Source organism: Coregonus clupeaformis, chromosome 9 (genome assembly GCF_020615455.1).
Source record: "Coregonus clupeaformis isolate EN_2021a chromosome 9, ASM2061545v1, whole genome shotgun sequence".
NCBI classification, from domain to species: Eukaryota; Metazoa; Chordata; class Actinopteri; order Salmoniformes; family Salmonidae; genus Coregonus; species Coregonus clupeaformis.
In genome coordinates this window covers 31,148,040-31,171,740 of record NC_059200.1, presented here as the reverse complement: position 1 = coordinate 31,171,740, position 23,701 = coordinate 31,148,040, and the positions used below count along the sequence as shown (strand labels likewise).

Here is a 23,701-nt window from a genome sequence, read left to right as displayed (position 1 = left end):
CGTCCTGTCCCCTTTGCAGAAAAGCATCCCCAAAGAATGACGTTTCCACCTCCATGCTTCACGGTTGGGATGGTGTTCTTGGGGTTGTACTCATCCTTCTTCTTCCTCCAAACACGGCGAGTGGAGTTTAGACCAAAAAGCTCTATTTTTGTCTCATCAGACCACATGACCTTCTCCCATTCCTCCTCTGGATCATCCAGATGGTCATTGGCAAACTTCAGACGGGCCTGGACATGCGCTGGCTTGAGCAGGGGGACCTTGCGTGCGCTGCAGGATTTTAATCAATGACGGCGTAGTGTGTTACTAATGGTTTTCTTTGAGACTGTGGTCCCAGCTCTCTTCAGGTCATTGACCAGGTCCTGCCGTGTAGTTCTGGGCTGATCCCTCACCTTCCTCATGATCATTGATGCCCCACGAGGTGAGATATTGCATGGAGCCCCAGACCGAGGGTGATTGACCGTCATCTTGAACTTCTTCCATTTTCTAATAATTGCGCCAACAGTTGTTGCCTTCTCACCAAGCTGCTTGCCTATTGTCCTGTAGCCCATCCCAGCCTTGTGCAGGTCTACAATTTTATCCCTGATGTCCTTACATAGCTCTCTGGTCTTGGCCATTGTGGAGAGGTTGGAGTCTGTTTGATTGAGTGTGTGGACAGGTGTCTTTTATACAGGTAACGAGTTCAAACAGGTGCAGTTAATACAGGTAATGAGTGGAGAACAGGAGGGCTTCTTAAAGAATAACTAACAGGTCTGTGAGAGCCAGAATTCTTACTGGTTGGTAGGTGATCAAATACTTATGTCATGCAATAAAATGCAAATTAATTACTTAAAAATCATACAATGTGATTTTCTGGATTTTTGTTTTAGATTCCGTCTCTCACAGTTGAAGTGTACCTATGATAAAAAAATTACAGACCTCTACATGCTTTGTAAGTAGGAAAACCTGCAAAATCGGCAGTGTATCAAATACTTGTTCTCCCCACTGTAGGTCTGTAACACTGTAACAGTTTGGATCTAGAGTGTCACCCCCTTTGAAGAGGGGGATGACCGTGGCAGCTTTCCAATCTCTGGGGATCTCAGACGAGACGAAAGAGAGGTTGAACAGGCTAGTAATAGGGGTTGCGACAATTTTGGCGGCTAATTTTAGAAAGAAAGGGTCCAGATTGTCTAGCCTAGCTGATTTGTAGGGGTCCAGATTTTGCAGCTCCTTCAGGACATCAGCTATCGTAATTTGGGTGAAGGAGAAGCGGGAGGGCCATGGGCAAGTTGCAGGGGAGGGTGCAGAGCTGGTGGCCGGGGTAGGGGTAGCCAGGTGGAAAGCATGGCCAGCCGTAGCAAAATGCTTATTGAAATTCTCGATTATCGTAGATTTATCGGTGGTGACAGTGTTTCCTTGCCTCAGTGCAGTGGGTAGCTGGGAAGAGGTGCTCTTATTCTCCATGGACTTTACAGTGTCCCAAAACATTTTGGAGTTAGTGCTACAGGATGCAAATTTCTGTTTGAAAAAGCTAGCCTTTGCTTTCCTAACTGATTGTGTATATTGGTTCCTGACTTCCCTGAAAAGTTGCATATCGCGGGGGCTGTTCGATGCTAATGTAGTACGCCACAGGATGTTTTTGTGCTGGTCAAGGGCAGTAAAGTCTGGGGTGAACCAGGGGCTACAGTGAGGGGAAAAAAGTATTTGATCCCCTGCTGATTTTGTACGTTTGCCCACTGACAAAGAAATGATCAGTCTATAATTTTAATGGTAAGTTTATTTGAACAGTGAGAGACAGAATAACAACAAAAAAATCCAGAAAAACGCATGTCAAAAATGTTAGATTGATTTGCATTTTAATGAGGAAAATAAGTATTTGACCCCTCTGCAAAACATGACTTAGTACTTGGTGACAAAACCCTTGTTGGCAATCAGAGGTCAGACGTTTCTTGTAGTTGGCCATCAGGTTTGCACACATCTCAGGAGGGATTTTGTCCCACTCCTCTTTGCCGATCTTCTCCAAGTCATTAAGGTTTCGAGGCTGACGTTTGGCAGCTCAAACCTTCAGCTCCCTCCACAGATGTTCTATGTTATTAAGGTCTGAAGACTGGCTAGGCCACTCCAGGACCTTAATGTGCTTCTTCTTGAGCCACTCCTTTGTTGCCTTGGCCGTGTGTTTTGGGTCATTGTCATGCTGGACTACCCATCCACGACCCATTTTCAATGCCCTGGCTGAGGGAAGGAGGTTCTCACCCAATATTTGACGGTACATGGCCCCGTCCATCGTCCCTTTGATGCGGTGAAGTTGTCCTGTCCGCTTAGCAGAAAAACACCCCCAAAGCATAATGTTTCCACCTTCATGTTTGACGGCGGGGATGGTGTTCTTGGGGTCATAGGCAGCATTCCTCCTCCTCCAAACACGGCGAGTTGAGTTGATGCCAAAGAGCTCGATTTTGGTCTCATCTGACCACCACTTTCACCCAGTTCTCCTCTGAATCATTCAGATGTTCATTGGCAAACTTCAGACGGCCCTGTATATGTGCTTTCTTGAGCAGGGGGACCTTGCGGGCGCTGCAGGATTTCAGTCCATCACGGCGTAGTGTGTTACCAATTGTTTTCTTGGTGACTATGGTCCTAGTTGCCTTGAGATCATTGACAAGATCCTCCCGTGTAGTTCTGGGCTGATTCCTCACCGTTCTCATGATCATTGCAACTCCACAAGGTGAGATCTTGCATGGAGCCACAGGCCGAGGGAGATTGACAGTCTTTTGTGTTTCTTCCATTTGCGAATAATCACACCAACTGTTGTCACCTTCTCACTAAGCTGCTTGGCGATGGTCTTGTAGGCCTTTCCAGCCTTGTGTAGGTCTACAATCGTGTCCCTGGCATCCTTGGAGAGCTCTTTGGTCTTGGCCATGGTGGAGAGTTTGGAATCTGATTGATTGATTGCTTCTGTGGACAGGTGTCTTTTATACAGGTAACAAACTGAGATTAGGAGCACTCCCTTTAAGAGTGTGCTCCTAATCTCAGCTCGTTACCTGTATAAAAGACACCTGGGAGCCAGAAATCTTTCTGATTGAGAGGGGGTCAAATACTTATTTCCCTCATTAAAATGCAAATCAATTTATAACATTTTTGACATTTTTTTCTTGATTTTTTTGTTGTTATTCTGTCTCTCACTGTTCAAATAAACATACAATTAAAATTATAAATGGATCATTTCTCAGTGGGCAAATGTACAAAATCAGCAGGGGATCAAATACTTTTTTCCCTCACTGTTCTTAGTTCTGAATTTTTTAATGGGGCATGCTTATTTAAGATGGCGAGGAAAGCACTTTTGAAGAACATCCAGGCATCCTCTACTGACGGAATGAGGTCAATATCCATCCAGGATACCCGGGCCAGGTCAATTAGAAAGCCCTGCTCGCTGAAGTGTTTTAGGGAGTGTTTGACAGTGTGAGGGGGCGGACGTTAGTCAGGATGATATCTATGAGGGTGCCCATGTTTACGGATTTAGGGTTGTACCTGGTAGGTTCCTTGATAATTTGTGTGAGATTGAGGGCATCTAGTTTAGATTGTAGGATGGCCGGGGTGTTAAGCATATCCCAGTTTAGGTCACCAAGCAGTACGAACTCTGAGGATAGATGGGGGGGCAAGCAATTCACATATTTTTACATTTACGTCATTTAGCAGACGCTCTTATCCAGAGCGACTTACAGTTAGTGAGTGCATACATTATTATTTTTATTACATTTTTTCATTGTGGCCCCCCGTGGGAATCGAACCCACAACCCTGGCGTTGCAAACGCCATGCTCTACCAACTGAGCTACATCCCTGCTGGCCATTCCCTCCCCTACCCTGGACGACGCTGGGCCAATTGTGCGCTGCCCCATGGGTCTCCCGGTCGCAGCCGGCTACGACAGAGCCTGGATTCGAACCAGGATCTCTAGTGGCACAGCTAGCACTGCGATGCAGTGCCTTAGACCACTGCGCCACTCGGGAGTATGGTGTCCAGGGCACAACTGGGGGCTGAGGGGGGTCTGTAGCGAGCGGCAACAGTGAGAGACTTATTTCTGGAAAGGTGGATTTTTAGAAGTAGAAGCTCAAACTGTTTGGGCACAGACCTGGATAGTATGATAGAGCTCTGCAGGCTATCTCTACAGTAGATTGCAACTCCGCCCCCTTTGGCAGTTCTATATAGACGGAAAATGTTGTAGTTCGGGATGGACATTTCTGAATTTTTGGTGGCCTTCCTAAGCCAAGATTCAGACACTGCTAGAACATCAGGGTTGGCAGAGTGTGCTAACGCAGTGAATAACTCAAACTTGGGGAGGAGGCTTTTACGGTACAGAAGTCAACAAATGATAGCGCCTGGGGGGTAGGAGTGATACTGGGGGCTACAGGGCCTGGGTTAACCTCTACATCACCAGAGGAACAGAGGAGGAATAGAATAAGGATACGGCTAAAGGCTTTAAAAACTGGTCTTCTAGTGCGTTGGGTACAGAGATTAAAAGGGGCAGATTTCCGGGCGTTGTAGAATAGATTCAGGGCATTATGTACAGACAAGGATATGGAAGGATATGAAGTGGATATACAGTGGAGGTACACCTAAGCATTGGGTAACTATGAAAGAGATAGCATCACTGGAGGTACCAATTGAGCCGGTCTCCGCGTGTATGGGGGGTGGGACAAAGGAGCTCTCTGAGGCTGGTTGAGCGGGACTGGGGGCTCTACAGTGAAATTGTATAATAAGAACTAACCCAAACAGCAATAGGCTAGGCATATTGACATGGGAGAGAGGCATAACACAATCACAGGTGTTATTCAAGAGGGCTAAGACAACAACTGGTAATGGTGATGAAAGTTTGGGCTGATGCTAAACAGATAAACAGGATGGGGTACCCTGTAAAGGAACAGTCCAGCAGGCATTAGCTGTGTAGCTGAGTGATCGTAAGGTCCAGTGAACAGCAATAGGTAAGTCCGGGAGCAGTTCGTAGGCTGCTACAGCACAGGCGAGCAGGAGGCACGGCTGTTGATTGCGTGTGCTAGCGGGCCCGGGACTAGCAGATGGATCTTCGTGGTTGTCGCAATGGGAAGCCTGTTGAAACCACATCAGACGATTACGTCGGCAGACCAGTCGTGATGGATCGGCGGGGCTCCGTGTCGACACTAGGAGGTCCCGTCCGGTTGACAGAGGGGTAGATAGCCGGGAGATGGGCCTGGCTCGAGGCTAGCTCAAGGCTAACTGGTACGTCGGGACAGTGGTGATTAGCCAACAACAGCCATTCGGTTGCAGATAGCTAGTTGCGATGGTCCGGTGTTAAGGTCCAGTGATTCAGTGATTCCGGCAGAAAATCCGATATGTGCAGACTGGCCGATAATTGTCCAGGCTAGAGCTGGCTGGGAGGTAGTGCAGGCCACGGACAGTGGTGAGGACTGCTAACGGTGGCTAATAGCAAGTCGCTAGTTAGCTGGCTAGCTGGCTAGTTTCAGCCGTAGGTTCTTGATAAAAATAAAGAAATAATAGAATCCATTCCACATTGGGTGAGGTGGGTTGCAGGAAAGTATATTTAGTTAAAGGATGGAACGTGAGAGAGAAATATTTATGGAAAAAAGACAAAAAACAAAAAAACTGGCTATTTACACGAGGACACAACAGAATACACGACCGCACTGCTACGCCATCTTGGATATCTAGTAAAGATATGATCAATACATGTTGATGATTTCATTCCTGTACTGTTTGTAACTACCCTGGTAGGTTGATTGATAACCTGAACCAGGTTGCAGGCACTAGTTACAGTTTGAAGCTTTCTCTTGAATGGGCAGCTTGATGAAATCCAGTCAATATTTAAATCACCCAGAAAGTATACCTCTCTATTGATGTCACATACATTATCAAGCATTTCACACGTTATCCAGATACTGACTGTTAGCACTTGGTGGTCTATATCAGCTTCCCACCAGAATGGGCTTTAGGTGAGGCAGGTGAACCTGTAGCCATATTACTTCAACAGTATATAACATGAGCTCCTCTCTAAGCTTTACAGGAATGTGGTTCTGAATATAGACTGCAACACCGCCTCCGTTGGCATTTCTGTCTTTTCTATAAATGTTATAACCTTGTATTGCTACCACTGTATCATCAAAGGTATTATCTAAATTTCAGAGATTGTCAGAATATGAATGTCATCTGTTACTAGCAAATTATTGATTTCATTAACCTTGTTTCTAAAGCTACATATGTTAACGTGGGCTATTTTTAACACTTTTCTGGGATGCTTGATTATTTTTCTTGCTTTACTAGGAAGCTTAGCAGAGGTAGACATACTCAGGTTATTTTTATTAGTGCAGGGTGAGCTGCACACAGTGGACTTCCTACTAGGGTACACCACCTCAGTGCTAACAGTATTACTCTGGTTCATAGGCATATGATTACTGCGTATAATAGGTGTAGGATCAGCAGAGGCATTCCGGGCAGGAAGAGAGACATAAATTAGGTTGTTTACATTGTGTCTTCCAACGCCCCTAGGATAATGTACATTTGCGACACAATGGTAGGGATTAAATGAGCTGGATTTGGGTCATTGATATGTCATTGTCTCAACTCAGCCTTATAATGCAATGAAAGGATCCAGGAACCCAAATGATTTGGGTGGATCCCATCCTCCGTATAATACGAGCTTTGTTTCCAGAAGTTATCAAAATTGTCAATACATGTTACACCCACAGAGCTGCAAAAGTCTCGTAGCCAGTTATGGAGGGCTAAAAGTCTGCTGAAACGTTCAATGCCACGATTTAGGGAGGGCAGAGGGCCAGATATTATGGGGCGTTTGTTGGTGTCAAGTAGAGACTCAATCAGTTCTTTAAACAGTTCATATCAAGTTTTCTTCAAGTCAACCCTCCTTAGCACACTTTTTCAGTTAATTCAATTACCAAATAGACCGTGTTTCTTTCTTCCAGTCACGTGACCAAGGGAAGAATGGAAATTGAACTTATTGAGGAGGGCAATCTATGCACTCAGTACAATTTAGCACTTGGCAAATGGCAGCCAAGGAGCTGGAGATGAGCTGGAGTGGTCTATGGAGAGCCCCTTGGCCCAGGGTGAGGTGTTAATATGTGCCCTGTCCTCACCCACCCCCGCACCTGACCTGACCCCTCCTCAGGTCCTCATCCAGATGCCCACTCTGCTTTTCTCTCTCTTCCTCTATTCTCTCGCTCTCTCTCTCTCCTACTGTCTCCTCTCGCCTGCAGTGGAGAGGCCTTTGTTAACCACTGCCGCCGAGCCAAGCTGCCTCTTACATCCCAAGGCCACATTTTCTCTCGCCGAAAAGTGTGGCTGAGCATGTTTCTGTGCGGTGTGTACTACAAGTGTGTGTGTGTGTGTGTGTGTGTGAGTGAAAGAGCTGAGAAAAGGCATGCTTTGCTCATTGTTGCTCCGGCTCTTGAGAGATGACTGGTGGGTAGAGTGGAGTGATACCTGGTGGTGCGCTGGTCATTTCAGAGCCATGCGGCGTGGTGCTGCCTGCAGCTCAAGGCAGCCTGCTGTAATGGACACTCGGATGGAAAGAGAGATAAGGAGACACTCTGCTGGAGCCCAGCGCTGCGCTCAGTTGAGAAGGCCAGTGCAAACTAATACCACAGTGCTGTGAGATTTACTCATAGGACCGCTGTATCTGGTAGTGGTCTGGGAAGGCCGGGGTAGGGGGTGAAGCCTGCTGTGTCCTTATAATGTTGCTATATTAAAGTCGTTGTAATGCTCTAGTTTAGAATTCAGACATCCTCTGGTCAAGTTCTGAGGTGTTTTTTTAATTTTTATCACAGACCACTGTATGTTCAGACTAACTTATCACGTCCCTCATCTGTTTTCTTTTTCCACTGTCATGTCCCATACAAAGACTCTTGATATCCCAGTGTTCATTTGCACAATCACCACCAGGGCAGCGGTGTCAGGTGTGCTGTTTGGATGGTACACAGCAGGGCTTGTGATGTTGCGATGTTTATCAGTACATCAGATATCAGGTGAGGGGGAACAGAGTAATGGGGGTAGGGGGCATGTCACTTGGTGTGGAGGGGGGGGTGTGGTGAATGGTGAGGTTGGCTTGGCATGCCAGTGACTGAGGCTTCACTCATTAAAGCGATTATTAGCAGACACAGGCGACGGAGGGCTGGGGGGGGGCGTGGCGGCAGGGTTGGGGGGTGTGTGTGTGTGTGTGTGTGAGTGAAAAGGATGACTGGCTTTATGGCCAGCAGCCACATGGTAACAGGGCGTGCTGTGCGTCAGCAAGTTGCTGCCCTGGGCACTGGTGAAAGGGCTGTCTCAGCGGGCGAGCCCTCCTCCCTGATGTCAGGCCTCATCCTCTCTCCTCTCCCCTCAGACTGCCCTGCTCCCTGCGTCATCACCAGCCACCACAACATGGTGCTGCCACAACCTTGTTCCCTCCGCAAGGCAATCAAACAGGCAAAACGTCAATATCGAGACAAAGTGGAGTCGCAATTCAACGGCTCAGACACAAGACGTATGTGGCAGGGTTTACAGACAATCACGGACTACAATAGGAAAACCAGCCACGTCGCGGACACCGACGTCATGCTGCCAGACAAGCTAAACAAGTTCTTTGCCCGCTTTGAGGATAACACAGTGCCGCTGACGTGGCCAGCTACCAAGGACTGTGGGCTCTCTTTCTCCGTGGCTGACGTGAGTAAGACATTTAAACGTGTTAACCCTCGCAAGGCTGCCGGCCCAGACGGCATTCCTAGCTGCGTCCTGTCACCTAAAACCCTCACAAACTTTTACAGATGCACAATTGAGAGCATCCAGTCGGGCTGTATCAACGCCTGGTATGGCAACTGCACCGCCCACAACCGCAGGGCTCTCCAGAGGGTGGTGCGGTCTGCACAACGCATCACCGGGGGCAAACTACCTGCCCTCCAGGACACCTACAGCACCCGATGTCACAGGAAGGACAAAAAGATCAAGGACAACTACCACCCGAGCCACAGCCTGTTCACCCCGCTATCATCCAGAAGGCGAGGACAGTACAGGTGCATCAAAGCTGGGACCGAGAGACTGAAAAACAGCTTCTAGTTCAAGGCCATCAGACTGTTAAACAGCCATCACTAGCACAGACTTGAAAATCACTGGCCACTTTAATAAAGGGAACACTAGTCACTTTAATAATGCCACTTTAATAATGTTTACATATCTTGCATTACCCATCTCATATGTACATACTGTATTCTATACTATCTATTGCATCATAACCTATGCCACTTTGATAATGACATTGCTCATCATTCTTATTCCATTCCTTTACTTAGATTTGTGTGTATTAGTTTTTTTTTTTGTGGAATTGTTAGATATTACTTGCTAGATATTGCACTGCACTGTCGGAACTAGAAACACAAGCATTTCGCTACACTCGCAATAACATCTGCTAACCATGTATATGTGACCAATAAATTTGATTTGATGATTTGATGAGATTTTTGACCTGTTCTCAGAGAGAAGGAGAGAGAAAGAGAAGGGGACAAGAGACGTAGAACGACAGAGAGAGAGGCAAGTTGGAGGGGGTTGTGAGGGGCAGATCCTCACCCCTAGCTGCCTGTCTCTCGGTGTCCAGCCTGCCTCACTGCAGCTTCCTCTCTGCAGAGCTGGAAAATTAATGTGGTAGCCAACGCTCTGTTTGTTTGTAGAGAATCATGGTGGAGTGCTTTCACACATTCTGCAATGTAAGCGTCCTCCCTGTTTTGTTTATTATGTGAACAGCCTATTACATATTTCTATATAAAACATGGATCCTACGGTCCTGACAGATGAAAGAACAATGTGATACCTGGGTTAGTGCCTAGAAAAACAAAAGCCCATTGGGGGGGGTATTTTTTATGTGATGGCTGAGAGCCGGTCTGCTAGCCTCACTGTGAACTTTGCGTCTTTCATAACTGTGATGTCACTATACCCCTGCCTTCAGCCGCTGCAATGTTCAAATGACACTTGGTTGCCATGCCAGCGGTGCAGAAGGCCAGCTCGCTGTTCCCTTCCATATAATAACAGCTATTTATATCTATTTGACAGCCCTGCTTTTCTGACTGCCTGTGTGGGAACATGGATGGAGGAGAAATGCCATGTTGTAGAATGAATAAATGTGTGTCTGCGTGATTGGAGTAATTTGTGTCAGATTGGCGCCTCCTCACATTATGGGAGAAAGCTCAAGAAGGATGGTGTGTGTGTGTGTGTGTGTGTGTGTGCATACATGCATGCGTGTGTGTCTGGTGCTGCTTCATCTCCCCAGTGTTCTAAGACAGTCCACACATAAAAGACAGAACAGCACTCTCCCTCGTCGTCTCTGGGGCAGCCATGTTTGTTTTATAGGATTCCTTTTTTTTGTCCTTGTCCAATATTTGACAAGGGGCTTTGCATCTGCTAAATCTCCAGCATAGAACCCATACTATAAACATGACTTGACATTGTCAGTGGCTGTCTTATTCTGGCTTTCATTTACCAGTTAATATGTACACTCTATTGTAGGTCTTCTGTTTAGTTAATCAGTTATTCAATGATTTGTATATGCAAGGAATTGTTTTATGGAAGTATAACGCACAGAGAAGAATTCAGCATCATATAATCAGAACATAACTAATGATGATTAACATTTCAATTAATGTATCCCTGGTACTTAATGTTTTCTGTGTACTATTTCCGCAAATAACAATTGTGTATACACATTATGCATACCATAATTGCTGTAGTTATGCTTCCACTGTCCATTAAAAAAAAAAAGTAACCTTTATTCAACTAGGCAAGTCAGTTAAGAACAAATTCTTATTTACAATGACAGCCTACCCCGGCCAAACCCGGACGACGCTGGGCCAATTGTGCGCCGCCCTACGGGACTCCCAATCACGTCCGGATTTGATTTGGATTGTGATACAGCCTGGAATCGAACCAGGGTCTGTAGTGACACCTCTAGCGCTGAGATACAGTGCCTTAGACCGCTGCACCAGTGGGCTCATGGCTGTTTCAATTCAACTATATTTCCCTATCACACTAAACTACACACTTGACAACACAATGAAGAGTAGTAGATATCCTGCAGGCCAGAACGGCTGCTCTAACTCCTCTCCTCACATTAACCTGCCCCTCCCTTCTCTGTTGGTGCTTCTCTCTGTTGCCCCCTGCAGGTGAAGCTGATGAAGTACATCTGTAAGCAGCTGCAGTGTAAGCAGAAAGTGCCGAAGACAGAGAGGCCTCAGGCCTTGGACAGCTACCCACGGCTGGGGGACTGGCTGCGCACCGTCAACCTGAGACCTGAGCTCATTGAGGTAGGTCCTAGAAGTGTTTGTGTGTGCGCGCGCGCCACTGTCTCTCTGCATGTTGGTGTAAATGTAAGTATGTGTACTGGTCTTCTTTTTGTAATGTCCCAGACTGATAAACCATTTCCTTTCTTGTCATAGAGCACTTATGTTTAGGAGGTCTGATCAGTTCTAGCAGTATCTTGCCATAAAATGTGCTGGTTGAATGCTGTATGGGGAATTACATGCCTACATTTGACTCTTCATTTGACTCTTCGTTTGTAAGGATAGCAAATGTAGAGTATAGCCATCCAACTCTTATGGGTTTGCAGCCTCATGGATCTTAAATCATGCAATTTAGTGTCCTAAGAAATTATACTGTTGGAACCAAGAGCAATTTAAAATGGCAGATGATGCATTTTTTGTCTCCGTTTCGAAGCCACAAACCAAGAATGTTTAACAAAGCTTATATTTCAGAGAACAGGCTGCTACTGTGTGAATGACTCACCATTTTACAGTCCTATACAACAGTCTGAAATCCACTGCAGGGGCCCATACAGAGAGGCTAGACCACTGTTGGCTGCTGCTCCAGCCAGGAATTACTGTGTCTGCATGTCCTCAGCTCTCATAAGGTCCCTCAGGCATGTGCTGTCCCAGCCAGCCAGGCTGGATACTAGCTACTAGCTAGGCTAGGCTGTAGCCGAGCTATGGCCAGGCCTGGAGAGGGCAGGTCAGGGGAGAGTGGTGCTCTGTTATCTACTTACTAGTGTTGTTTTGGCTGAGAGGCTCCCGTCACATTCCACACACTCTGGATGGACCCCAGATACGGCACCACCCCTAATCCATCGCTCTCGTGCTCTCATTCCCGCCCCCCATCATTGCTCTATTTTTACTCATAGGCCAGTGAGTGATCTGTCTGTGCCCTGTGAACAGACAGCAAGCAGGATAGGATATAAAGACAGCCTACAAAGTACCAGGGATGCCAGCAGACTTTTGTGCATAGAGCGCTTTATCCTCTCCCGTCTAACAATTTGAAATAACTCTAGCATGGCAACAGATTGATCACTAATAGGACTGCTACAGTACAACTCCCATCAGTCAGTCAGCCAGTCAGTCCAGCAATGCTGCTGCATCCTAGGTGCTGTGACCCACTTCAGTGACAGTGTGAACTGTGACGGCACAACTGGCCTTGAATCCTCCAGTGCTGCCTGCCTGCCTGCATGCTCACATGGTTGGGGGTGTACTCAGCCAACAGACTAGTGGAAGGCCCCCAACATTTTGAGATACCCCTACCCGAGGTATAACGAAACACAACCATGTTTTTCCATATCTCTAAGGTCTCCCATATATGAAATGGATGGTTGTATAAAAATATTTTACTGCAAAAGTGTGTGTGAAGTTTGGAATACAAAACTACATTTTTTGCAGCTGTTCAATAGACAACTTTCCTAGTCAAATTTGCTCTCATTCAGTGCTGTATGGTCCTGCCTGACAGAAATACATACAGTAACATGTGTTTTGATGGCAATTGTAATAGTCTCTAGGGAAAACAAGTTGGCTCAGACATCGAAATGACTTTTTTGGGGGGTCCAAGGTTCCTTAAAGGATTTTGTATCTTTAGCCCCTAGTCTTGGAATGAAGTCAAAGGGGCAATCACAGATTGTCTTTATATTTAGCCTGAAATCCAAATTCAAATATGGCTGCCATAATAACATTTGATGGAGGTAAAATCACCTGTAAAATATGAATTTTGTAAATAAGAGGCATTTTTTTCAGAATTGTGTAGAACACTCATGCCTATAAAGACTGTTGGTGTGAATCAATTTAATTCTGAATTCAATATGGCCAACATGATTACACTCAAACACATTAACCTGTATATAAGTAGCACTTGTTCATTTCGATTGTTTTATTCTGTCTTTAAAATGGTTTCATAAGGCTTTTGATATACAGTGGGGGAAAAAAGTATTTAGTCAGCCACCAATTGTGCAAGTTCTCCCACTTAAAAAGATGAGAGAGGCCTGTAATTTTCATCATAGGTACACGTCAACTATGACAGACAAAATGAGAAAAAAAAATCCAGTAAATCACATTGTAGGATCTTTAATGAATTTATTTGCAAATTATGGTGGAAAATAAGTATTTGGTCACCTACAAACAAGCAAGATTTCTGGCTCTCACAGACCTGTAACTTCTTCTTTAAGAGGCTCCTCTGTCCTATACTCGTTAACTGTATTAATGGCACCTGTTTGAACTTGTTATCAGTATAAAAGACACCTGTCCACAACCTCAAACAGTCACACTCCAAACTCCACTATGGCCAAGACCAAAGAGCTGTCAAAGGACACCAGAAACAAAATTGTAGACCTGCACCAGGCTGGGAAGACTGAATCTGCAATAGGTAAGCAGCTTGGTTTGAAGAAATCAACTGTGGGAGCAATTATTAGGAAATGGAAGACATACAAGACCACTGATAATCTCCCTCGATCTGGGGCTCCACGCAAGATCTCACCCCGTGGGGTCAAAATGATCACAAGAACGGTGAGCAAAAATCCCAGAACCACACGGGGGACCTAGTGAATGACCTGCAGAGAGCTGGGACCAAAGTAACAAAGCCTACCATCAGTAACACACTACGCCGCCAGGGACTCAAATCCTGCAGTGCCAGACGTGTCCCCCTGCTTAAGCCAGTACATGTCCAGGCCCATCTGAAGTTTGCTAGAGTGCATTTGGATGATCCAGAAGAGGATTGGGAGAATGTCATATGGTCAGATGAAACCAAAATAGAACTTTTTGGTAAAAACTCAACTCGTCGTGTTTGGAGGACAAAGAATGCTGAGTTGCATCCAAAGAACACCATACCTACTGTGAAGCATGGGGGTGGAAACATCATGCTTTGGGGCTGTTTTTCTGCAAAGGGACCAGGACGACTGATCCGTGTAAAGGAAAGAATGAATGGGGCCATGTATCGTGAGATTTTGAGTGAAAACCTCCTTCCATCAGCAAGGGCATTGAAGATGAAACGTGGCTGGGTCTTTCAGCATGACAATGATCCCAAACACACCGCCGGGCAACGAAGGAGTGGCTTCGTAAGAAGCATTTCAAGGTCCTGGAGTGGCTTAGCCAGTCTCCAGATCTCAACCCCATAGAAAATCTTTGGAGGGAGTTGAAAGTCTGTGTTGCCCAGCGACAGCCCCAAAACATCACTGCTCTAGAGGAGATCTGCATGGAGGAATGGGCCAAAATACCAGCAACAGTGTGTGAAAACTTTGTGAAGACTTACAGAAAATGTTTGACCTGTGTCATTGCCAACAAAGGGTATATAACAAAGTATTGAGAAACTTTTGTTATTGACCAAATACTTATTTTCCACCATAATTTGCAAATAAATTCATAAAAAATCCTACAATGTGATTTTCTGGATTTTTTTTTCCTCATTTTGTCTGTCATAGTTGACGTGTACCTATGATGAAAATTACAGGCCTCTCTCATCTTTTTAAGTGGGAGAACTTGCACAATTGGTGGCTGACTAAATACTTTTTTCCCCACTGTATCTAGGACAATGAGTGGCACTGCCATGCCTCTTTTGTGTTTGAATAGCCGAAGCCAACTAGTTTTCCAATGTGTGTTCATGTTTTAATCTCATTCACACATTTACAGCATATCAACAATGGGCAAATCCACAAAATATAATAACAAGCCTTTCATGACACAAGGACACAGTAGCATAACCATAACCAGCATTAATTTACAGGAAAACAACCGTAATACAACAATCAGCTACTCTTGTAGTGTATATGTACAGCCCTCTTTTCCCCACTAAAACTAAGTGTGGAAGGTTGATTCAAAGTCTTTGAGGTGACTAGGACATGAGTTTGTCCTTAACAGGGTGAGGAGACAAAGTAGCCAGTGGTGGTTGTAGTTCTGGAGACTGACCAGCTTGCACAGCTAACTGGTCATTCTGGGCAAGCTGCAGCGAATGACCAGTGGCACAGTGGTCTAAGGCACTGCATCGCAGTGCTAGCTGTGCCACTAGAGATCCTGGTTCGAATCCAGGCTCTGTCGTAGCCGGCCGCGACTGGGAGACCCATGGGGCGGCGCACAATTGGCCCAGCGTTGTCCAGGGTAGGGGAGGGAATGGCCGGCAGGGATGTAGCTCAGTTGGTAGAGCATGGCGTTTTCAATGCCAGGGTTGTGGGTTCGATTCCCACGGGGAAGTATGAAAAAAATTAATAATGTATGCATTCACTAACTGTAAGTCGCTCTGGATAAGAGCGTCTGCTAAATGGCTAAAATGTAAAATGTAAAATGTATCCTTTGTGTATGCCTGGCGGGGTATTGGGGCTGTGCGGTGATCAGTTTCCATTTCTACAGTTCGCTATAGGCAGTCAGCAGATGCAGCTTGCATACCAAAGAGACCCATTGACTTACTGGAATGTTATCCCAGCCTGAATGATGCTGGGTATACTCCAGTAGTGGAATGTACTTCTCTCCAGGAAAAACATCAGGGACAGACATATATTCTGCAAAAGGTACAGGGATTGGACTGCTGAGGACTGGGGTAAAGTCATTTTCTCTGATGAATCCCCTTTCCGATTGTTTGGGGCATCCGGAAAAAAGCTTGTCCGGAGAAGACAAGGTGTCATGCCTGTGTAAAGCATCCTGAGACCTTTCATGTGTGGGGTTGCTTCTCAGCCAAGGGAGTGGGCTCACTCACAATTTTGCCTAAGAACACAGCCATGAATAAAGAATGGTACCAACACATCCTCCGAGAGCAACTTCTCCCAACCATCCAAGAACAGTTTGGTGATTACCAATGCCTTTTCCAGCATGATAGAGCACCTTGCCATAAGGCAAAAGTGATAACTAAGTGGCTCGGGGAACACAACATCGAAATTTTGGGTCCATGGCCAGGAAACTCCCCAGACCTTAATCCCATTGAGAATTTGTGGTCAATCCTCAAGAGGCGGGTGGACAAACAAAACCCCACAAATTCTGACTAACTCCAAGCATTGATTATGCAAGAATGGGCTGCCATCAGTCAGGATGTGGCCCAGAATTTAATTGACAGCATGCCAGGGCGGATTGCAGAGGTCTTGAAAAAGAAGGGTCAACACTGCAAATATTGACTCTTTGCATAAACTTAATGTAATTGTCAATAAAAGCCTTTGACACTTATGGAATGCTTGTAATTATACTTCAGTATACCAAAGTAACATCTGACAAAAATATCTAAAAACACTGAAGCAGCAAACTTTGTGAAGACCAATACTTGTCATTCTCAAAACTTTTGACCACGACTGTAGGACCTGCCTTGTTGATAGTGTTGTTAAGAAGGCAGAGCAGCGCTTAATTATGGACATTCTTCTCCCCATCTTAGCTGCTGTTGTATCAATATGCTTTGACCATGACAGTCTACAATCCAGGGTTACTCCAAGCAGTTTAGTGTCCTCAACTTGCTCAATTTCCACATTATTCATTACGAGATGTAGTTGAGTTTTAGGGTTTAGTGAATGATTTGACCCAAATACAATGCTTTTAGTTTTGGAAATATTCAGGACTAACTTATTCCTTGCCACCCATTCTGAAACTAACTGCAACTCTTTGTTAAGTGTTGCAGTTATTTCAGTTGCTGTAGTAGCTGACGTGTATAGTGTTGAGTCATCCGCATACATAGACACACTGGCTTTACTCAAAGCATGTCGTTAGTAAAGATGGAAAAAAGCAAGGGGCCTAGACAGCTGCCCTGGGGATTATGTTTGAGAGGCTTCCATTAAAGAAAACCCTCTGTGTTCTGTTAGACAAGTAACTCTTTATCCACATTATAGCAGGGGGTGTAAAGCCATAACAAGTTTTTCCAGCAGCAGACTGATCGATAATGTGAAAAGCCGCACTGAAGTCTAACAAAACAGTTGGTTGTCTGGTTGTGAAGGAAAGTCTGTGAAAGGGCTGTCACCGACAGATTTGCCTTTAGGTCTTTACAATGCCTAATTGGCCTGTGGGTGGAGTTTTTATGTTGAATGTGGCAAAACGTTCTGCAGGTCACGTCCTACATATTTCTTTCTGTTCCTTTGGAAGTCAGGTAGAAAGATCATTTGGCCGTGGGTGGTTGGCATTGATTACGGACTGGGGCAGGCCCAGCAGGAGATGTGGAGAGTGACAAACCGGTGAGGGTAACCTCAGGTTACTTAGATGTTAGTTAGTGTAGCTAGGTCATAGACTATGACTAAGAAGCGTTGGTTGTGAGGGACATAGCACAGCTCTACACATACACTGCCGTTCAAAAGTTTGGGGTCACTTAGAAATGTATTTGTTTTCGAAAGAAAAGCAATTTTTTGTCCATTTAAAATAACATCAAATTGATCCGAAATACAGTGTAGACATTGTTAATGTTGTAAATGGCTATTGTAGCTGGAAACGGCTGATTTGTAATGGAATATCTACATAGGCGTAGAGGCCCATTTTATCAGCAACCATCAGTCCTGTGTTCCAATGGCACGTTGTGTTTTCTCATCCAAGTTTATCATTTTAAAAGGCTAATTGATCATTAGAAAACCATTTTGCAATTATGTTAGCACAGCTGAAAACTGTTGTGCTGATTAAAGAAGCAATAAAACTGGCCTTCTTGAGACTAGTTGAGTATCTGGAGCATCAGCAATTCTGGGTTCGATTACAGGCTCAAAATGGCCAGAAGCAAAGAACTTTCTTCTGAAACTCGTCAGTCTATTCTTGTTCTGAGAAATGAAGGCTATTCCATGCGAGAAATTGCCAAGAAACTGAAGATCTCGTACAACGCTGTGTACTACTCCCTTCACAGAACAGCGCAAACTGGCTTTAACCAGAATAGAAAGAGGAGTGGGAGGCCCCGGTGCACAACTGAGCAAGAGGACAAATACATTAGAGTGTCTAGTTTGAGAAACAGACGCCTCACAGGTCCTCAACTGGCAGCTTCATTAAATAGTACCCACAAAACACCAGTCTCAACGTCAACAGTGAAGAGGCGACTCCGGAATGCTGACCTTCTAGGCAGAGTTGTAAAGAAAAAGCCATATCTCAGACTGCCCATCTTAATCTTTTATTTTGATTGGCCAGTCTGAGATATGGCTTTTTCTTTGCAACCCAATGTGCATCACAAATGCAGTGAGCCGAATATATTGATAAAAGTCACCTTGTGCGAGAGAGAGATACATGGTTATCAAAACGTAATGCCAGGGTAAGCCTACACGAAACACAGCCCTTTATTTGAAGTGTTTCTAGAATTTCCCATGGGAAAAATGAATGGTGTAAAAACAATTGGAACAATTTCCCTGTTAGACCGCTAGGTTTTATGGGTATTATGACACCTCCACTGTGGGGCTCTATAGAGCACTGAATGAGAGCAAATTTGACTTGAAAAGTTATCTATTGAACAGCTACCAAAAAGTTACGTTTACATTCGTCATAAATATGAACAGTTGATATTTCCAACTATTGTATCTGTGTTTACAGGTCTATATTTCTAAAATGCTTTAAGATATCCTAATGCTGTTTGTTTGTGTATGTTGGGCAGACATTTGACTACTTGTATTCCAAATTTGAGCAATATCAGAGCTTGCAATATTTTGTTATATGCTGCCCCCCCCCAGGTAGGAGTATCTAAAAAACAAAAGCCCTTTTTTAGGATTGGCCACTAGCCTAACAAGCAAGGCTTACATAATGTTACATAACAAGCCAATCTGTGGATATCAAGTTGGGAGTCTCTTGCAGGTCTGTGTGTATCATATGGGTTTAATTGCAAGGAGTGCAAAAAGCCTAATTGTGACAGCGCTCCTGGAAGCATTTCAACTGGGTGAGCCTGCTTCTACACGTTGAATGTAACCGGGAACGAACATATCAGAGAAACTGAAAATGGGTTTTGTTACATAGAAAATGAGTATGTTCTTGCCTTAGATACAGTATTTCCAGAAATATCTCAGTTTCTTGAGGTTGGTGAGACAATCGTTTTTAGCTCTGTAAGGTTACAGGGTTCATTCCCATCCACACAATGTGCTTCAGGCCAGCAGGGGCTGAAAAAGGTGTTCATCTCCTCCTGGCTCTGGGATCACACCTGTGTTGAACTCTGTGAATGAGGGTTAGACCTGGCCAGCGAGTCACAGACCCTGGGTTAGCCAGGCTGACATCAGCACTTTATGGTGAGTAGGCAGACTGTAGCCCCCTGTAGTCATACCCACATACTTACCCCCACCCAGCCAGGTCCTCAGTATCACCTCTTCTCTCTGTGTGTCTGGCTACCTCACAGACTGACTGAGCTGTGTGCTTGGACCTGCACTGGAGGAGGGAGGGAGGGGGTGGGAGGGAGGTGCAGGGAAGGACGAGCCAATGGCTTGGCTAAGAGGGAGGGAGGGAGGGAGGGATGGATAGTGGGGTTATTTGTCGTGTGTGACGAGGGTTGTGGAAGTAGTGGATTCCTCTCACTGGAATGAGTAGAGCTCTTCATCTACAGTGTGTTGAAAATCTTCCATATGGTATGTAAAGAAAGCTATAGCCGAATCATTCAGTAAGTATATATTTAAAACCAAACATGTAACATCCGGTTGTAATTTTTTCTGGAGGCAGGATGTTTTTAACTAAAATGGTACAGAAACAATATGGTTTTCCTGCTATTAAGATGTTCATGCCATCTTCAAGCGTCCAATTTTCAGCTGTGTGCCGCTGTTTTTTGCTCATTGGACATTGTCATTTTACACAGCTGTATGCGTTAGGGTTTTGACGAGCATGTCTAATCCCAAGACTGTGTTGGGCAGCCTGCAGAGTATTGGGTTTGTTTGTTTGTTTAGAGGAAGGTTTCCTGATGGTTTGTGCCAGTGGTGATCTAGCCTGAAGCACTAGACCCGGCTGTTTTTAAGCTAATCTCTTCTCATTGTCATGTCTCCTGGTTGCACCTGACTGTGTTGGTTGTGTTTGTGCACATACTTACAGTTTTCCTGAGGACATAGTTATTGGGTACAGCTCACCTTTGAGACATAGGGTGGGTCGGGGAGTCAGGAGTGGCTAGTAAAATAGGCTGTAATATAGAGGGTAGTCAACCCATAGGATGAGGGGACAAAGGTATGTCTGAAGTGCGGGCGTAACAACTCATGTTGTTAGACAGCGTACTGTATCTCCAGGTACACACTTTTATAATGGCAAACTTCAAGAAGGTGACTGAAAGTCCTAAAACAATACAGGCTACAACTCGCAGGCTTGCGAATAATTTCAATTCCAAAACTATTGCCACAGTAGTTATGTTCAGTTGACCATGGAATAAATTACCTCACCATTTTGCATTAATTTCTCATTTGTGAGGTGGATTTGAGTGCACACAATTAGACTGTGTTGTGATGCACAGAGAAACTACTGGGAAGGGATGGTGTGTACTGTTTGCGACAAACACAGTCACGCTGCTGTGCCACCACCTACAAATGGAATCAAATCACTCTGTCTATTTCTAGCCAGATGTTTGAGCGTTTGTTCAAAGACCCTCATTGTTCCGAGTTTCTGTGTTCTCCTCTAGGTGGAAGGCTCCACGGGGCTTTGGCCAATCAGTCAGTCTGGAACCCTCAATTACAGGCTCAAAATGGCCAGAAACAAATAACTTTCTTCTGAAACTCGTCAGTCTATTCTTGTTCTGAGAAATGAAGGCTATTCCATGAGAGAAATTGCCAAGAAACTGAAGATCTCGTACAACGCTGTGTACTACTCCCTTCACAGAACAGTGCAAACTGGCTCTAACCAGAATAGAAAGAGGAGTGGGAGGCCCCGGTGCACAACTGAGCAAGAGGACAAATACATTAGTGTCTAGTTTGAGAAACAGGCGCCTCACAGGTCCTCAACTGGCAGCTTCATTAAATAGTACCCGCAAAACACCAGTCTCAACGTCAACAGTGAAGAGGCGACTCCGGAATGCTGACCTTCTAGGCAGAGTTGCAAAGAAAAAGCCATATCCCAGATTGCCCATCTTAATATTTTCTTTTTATTGGCCAGTCTGAGATATGGCTTTTTCTTTGCAACCCAATGTGCATCACAAATGCAGTGAGCCGACTATATTGATAAAAGTCACCTTGTCAGTCTGTACTCACTGGTCTCTGCTCCTGGTCTGGCCTGTGGATATATCTGGAGATAGATGTCTGTCTGGCTGCCTGCCTTTGGTTGATGAGAATGAACAATGGTCACCTTTTGTGTCTATTATAGAGTTGGATACTAGGATACTAGTGTAAGATGTATACGTCTGTATGTTGCTCTATCACATGTTGTACTGTATGGAGAGGTCCGACTGGATAGTGTGTGGTGGTACTGATCACTCACCTCCTCCTGACCTTGTCTCTCTCTGCTCCTCTCGCTAGGCGGTGCCGGTGAAGCTGTCCTTGGATGCCTTGCTGCAGATGCCAGGTTCTCACGTGCGGGAGACCATGAGGAGACTGGGCTCCAGTTTAGAGGAGTGTGCCAGGCTCAGCGCTGCCCTCTCCTGCCTGAAGAGCGCCACTGAATCAGGTGGGTGTCTGTCTGGCTGGCTGGCTGTTTCTGTCTGTCTGTCCCTTGGAGAGTCTGCCTGATCTGACTTGTCAGTGTGGGGTCTCTGTGGGGTTTTACTGACTGTTAGTCTCAGCGCCAGGCTGGTTCTGCTCTATTATCCCCGCCAGCAGCAACAGGCCGCCACCCAGGGTAAGGTTCTGTTGTAGGACAGAAGACACTAGGTTGAGGGGTGGAAGACTGAGGGTGCTAGTATGACTAACCGGCTCTAACAGGTCTGGAACCCTTTTCTGTGTCTCCCCTACAGATGGAGAGTTAAGAGAGGATGGGGGGCCATGGTTCTCTGAGCCCACCCGGCGAGACAGTGGCTCTCTGCTGCTGCCTCCCGAACAGCTGTTGGGAGGGATGGGGGGTCCGATGCGCCCCCACAGCCCCTCTTCCCTAGCTCGGCCCCCCACCACCCCATCCACTCCCTCCACCCCCTGCACTGCCTGTGCCCATCCCCGGTCCTTCTCCGTGTCTACAATGCCCAGTCCCGAGGCCCACGGGGCTGACAGCCCTCTCACAGACCCCTTCCCCCTCTCCACCACCCGACAGGGGCTACTCCATGGCCACACCTCCACCCCGCCCCTCACCCCGCCCTCCAAGAGACGCCACAGGCTGAAGCCCCCCTGCACCCCGCCGCCCCCCTCCCGCAAGGTGCTGCACCTTCTGCCCAACATCACCCTGACCCGCAGCAAGAGCCATGAGTCCCAGCTGGGGAACCGCATCGAGGAGCCGCCAACCAACAAGTAGGTCACTTCCTGTTCCCGTGCCCTAGGCTTTGTATGTGTGACTTCCAGTCCTTTATGACCTAGAGTAAAGTGTTATACAGTGTGGTTGGAGGCACAGAATTTCAACTTATCTAGTCCAATTCACAGTAATTATAGTGGGCCCCTTGATGAGAGATTTCTGAAAGGTTATTTTGATTGGCAACATATGTGTGAGGTCATCATGACCAGTGTCTGGGCAGTTTTCCACGCTGCTCAAAATCTTGGAACAGGGTTGAATATAGGACACGCCTCCACCCTATTATGACATTACAACTGGACGTGTAAGGGCAGGGCTTATCACACACACTTGTACTCTCACACACACACACACACAAACCACATCCTGCCTGCTGCTGCCTTAATGTGTATATGGCCGGAGCTAATCCCCACAGATTCCCAGAGATAATGAGTAATGTCAAAACAGGAAGCTTTTCTAAGGCCTGATTCTCAAAGCAGGGCAAGACACACACATACAGTTTATTAGGTAAACCACCCCGTTCACGAAAACGTGGCCGTGGCTTGCTATATAAAGCAGGCAGACAGGCATCAAGGCATTCAGTTACTGTTCAATTGAACGTTAGAATGGGCAAAACGAGTGACCTAAGTGACTTTGAGCGTGGTATGATCGTCGATGCCAGGTGCGCCGGATCCAGTATCTCAGAAACGGCCGCCCTCCTGGGCTTTTCATGCATGACAGTGCGGAAAAAATAAATAATAATCCAGTCAGTGGCAGTCCTGTGGGCGTAATAGCTCGTTGATGAGTGAGGTCGAAGGAGAATGGCAAGAATCGTGCAACCTAACAGGTGGGCAACAAACAGACAAATTATGACACAGTACAACAGTGGTGTGCAGAACGGCATCTCGGAACGGCCAACTTGCCGATCCTTATCACGTATGGGCTATTGCAGCAGACGACCACACCGGGTTCTACTCCTATCAGCTAAAAACAAGAAGAAGTGGCTCCAGTTGGCACGCGATAACCAACACTGGACAATTGAGGAGTGGAAAAACATCGCCTGGAACATGACATCGAGTTCAGTTTACTTGAGTGGCCTGCACGGTCCCCAGACCTAATAGAGCATCTTTGGGATGAGATGGAACGGGCTGTTCGTGGGCATGAATGTACCGCCGT

The 23,701-nt window shown here is 45.9% G+C and overlaps 1 protein-coding gene across 5 annotated transcripts in view; it reads left to right on the top strand.

The window, feature by feature from the left end:
- Window positions 1-23,701, top strand: part of LOC121573752 (kinase suppressor of Ras 1) — a 54,980-nt gene that overhangs the window by 19,839 nt on the left and 11,440 nt on the right. For all 5 annotated transcript variants that reach the window (XR_006002089.2, XM_041885971.2, XM_041885970.2 and 2 more), the window contains exons 2-4: window positions 11,159-11,299; window positions 21,631-21,778; window positions 22,065-22,548. Coding sequence is in view for 4 of the 5 variants with exons in the window: in XM_041885971.2 (XP_041741905.2) it covers window positions 11,159-11,299; window positions 21,631-21,778; window positions 22,065-22,548 (773 nt within the window). In the remaining variant the exon portion in view is untranslated. The remainder of the gene's footprint in view (window positions 1-11,158; window positions 11,300-21,630; window positions 21,779-22,064; window positions 22,549-23,701) is intronic.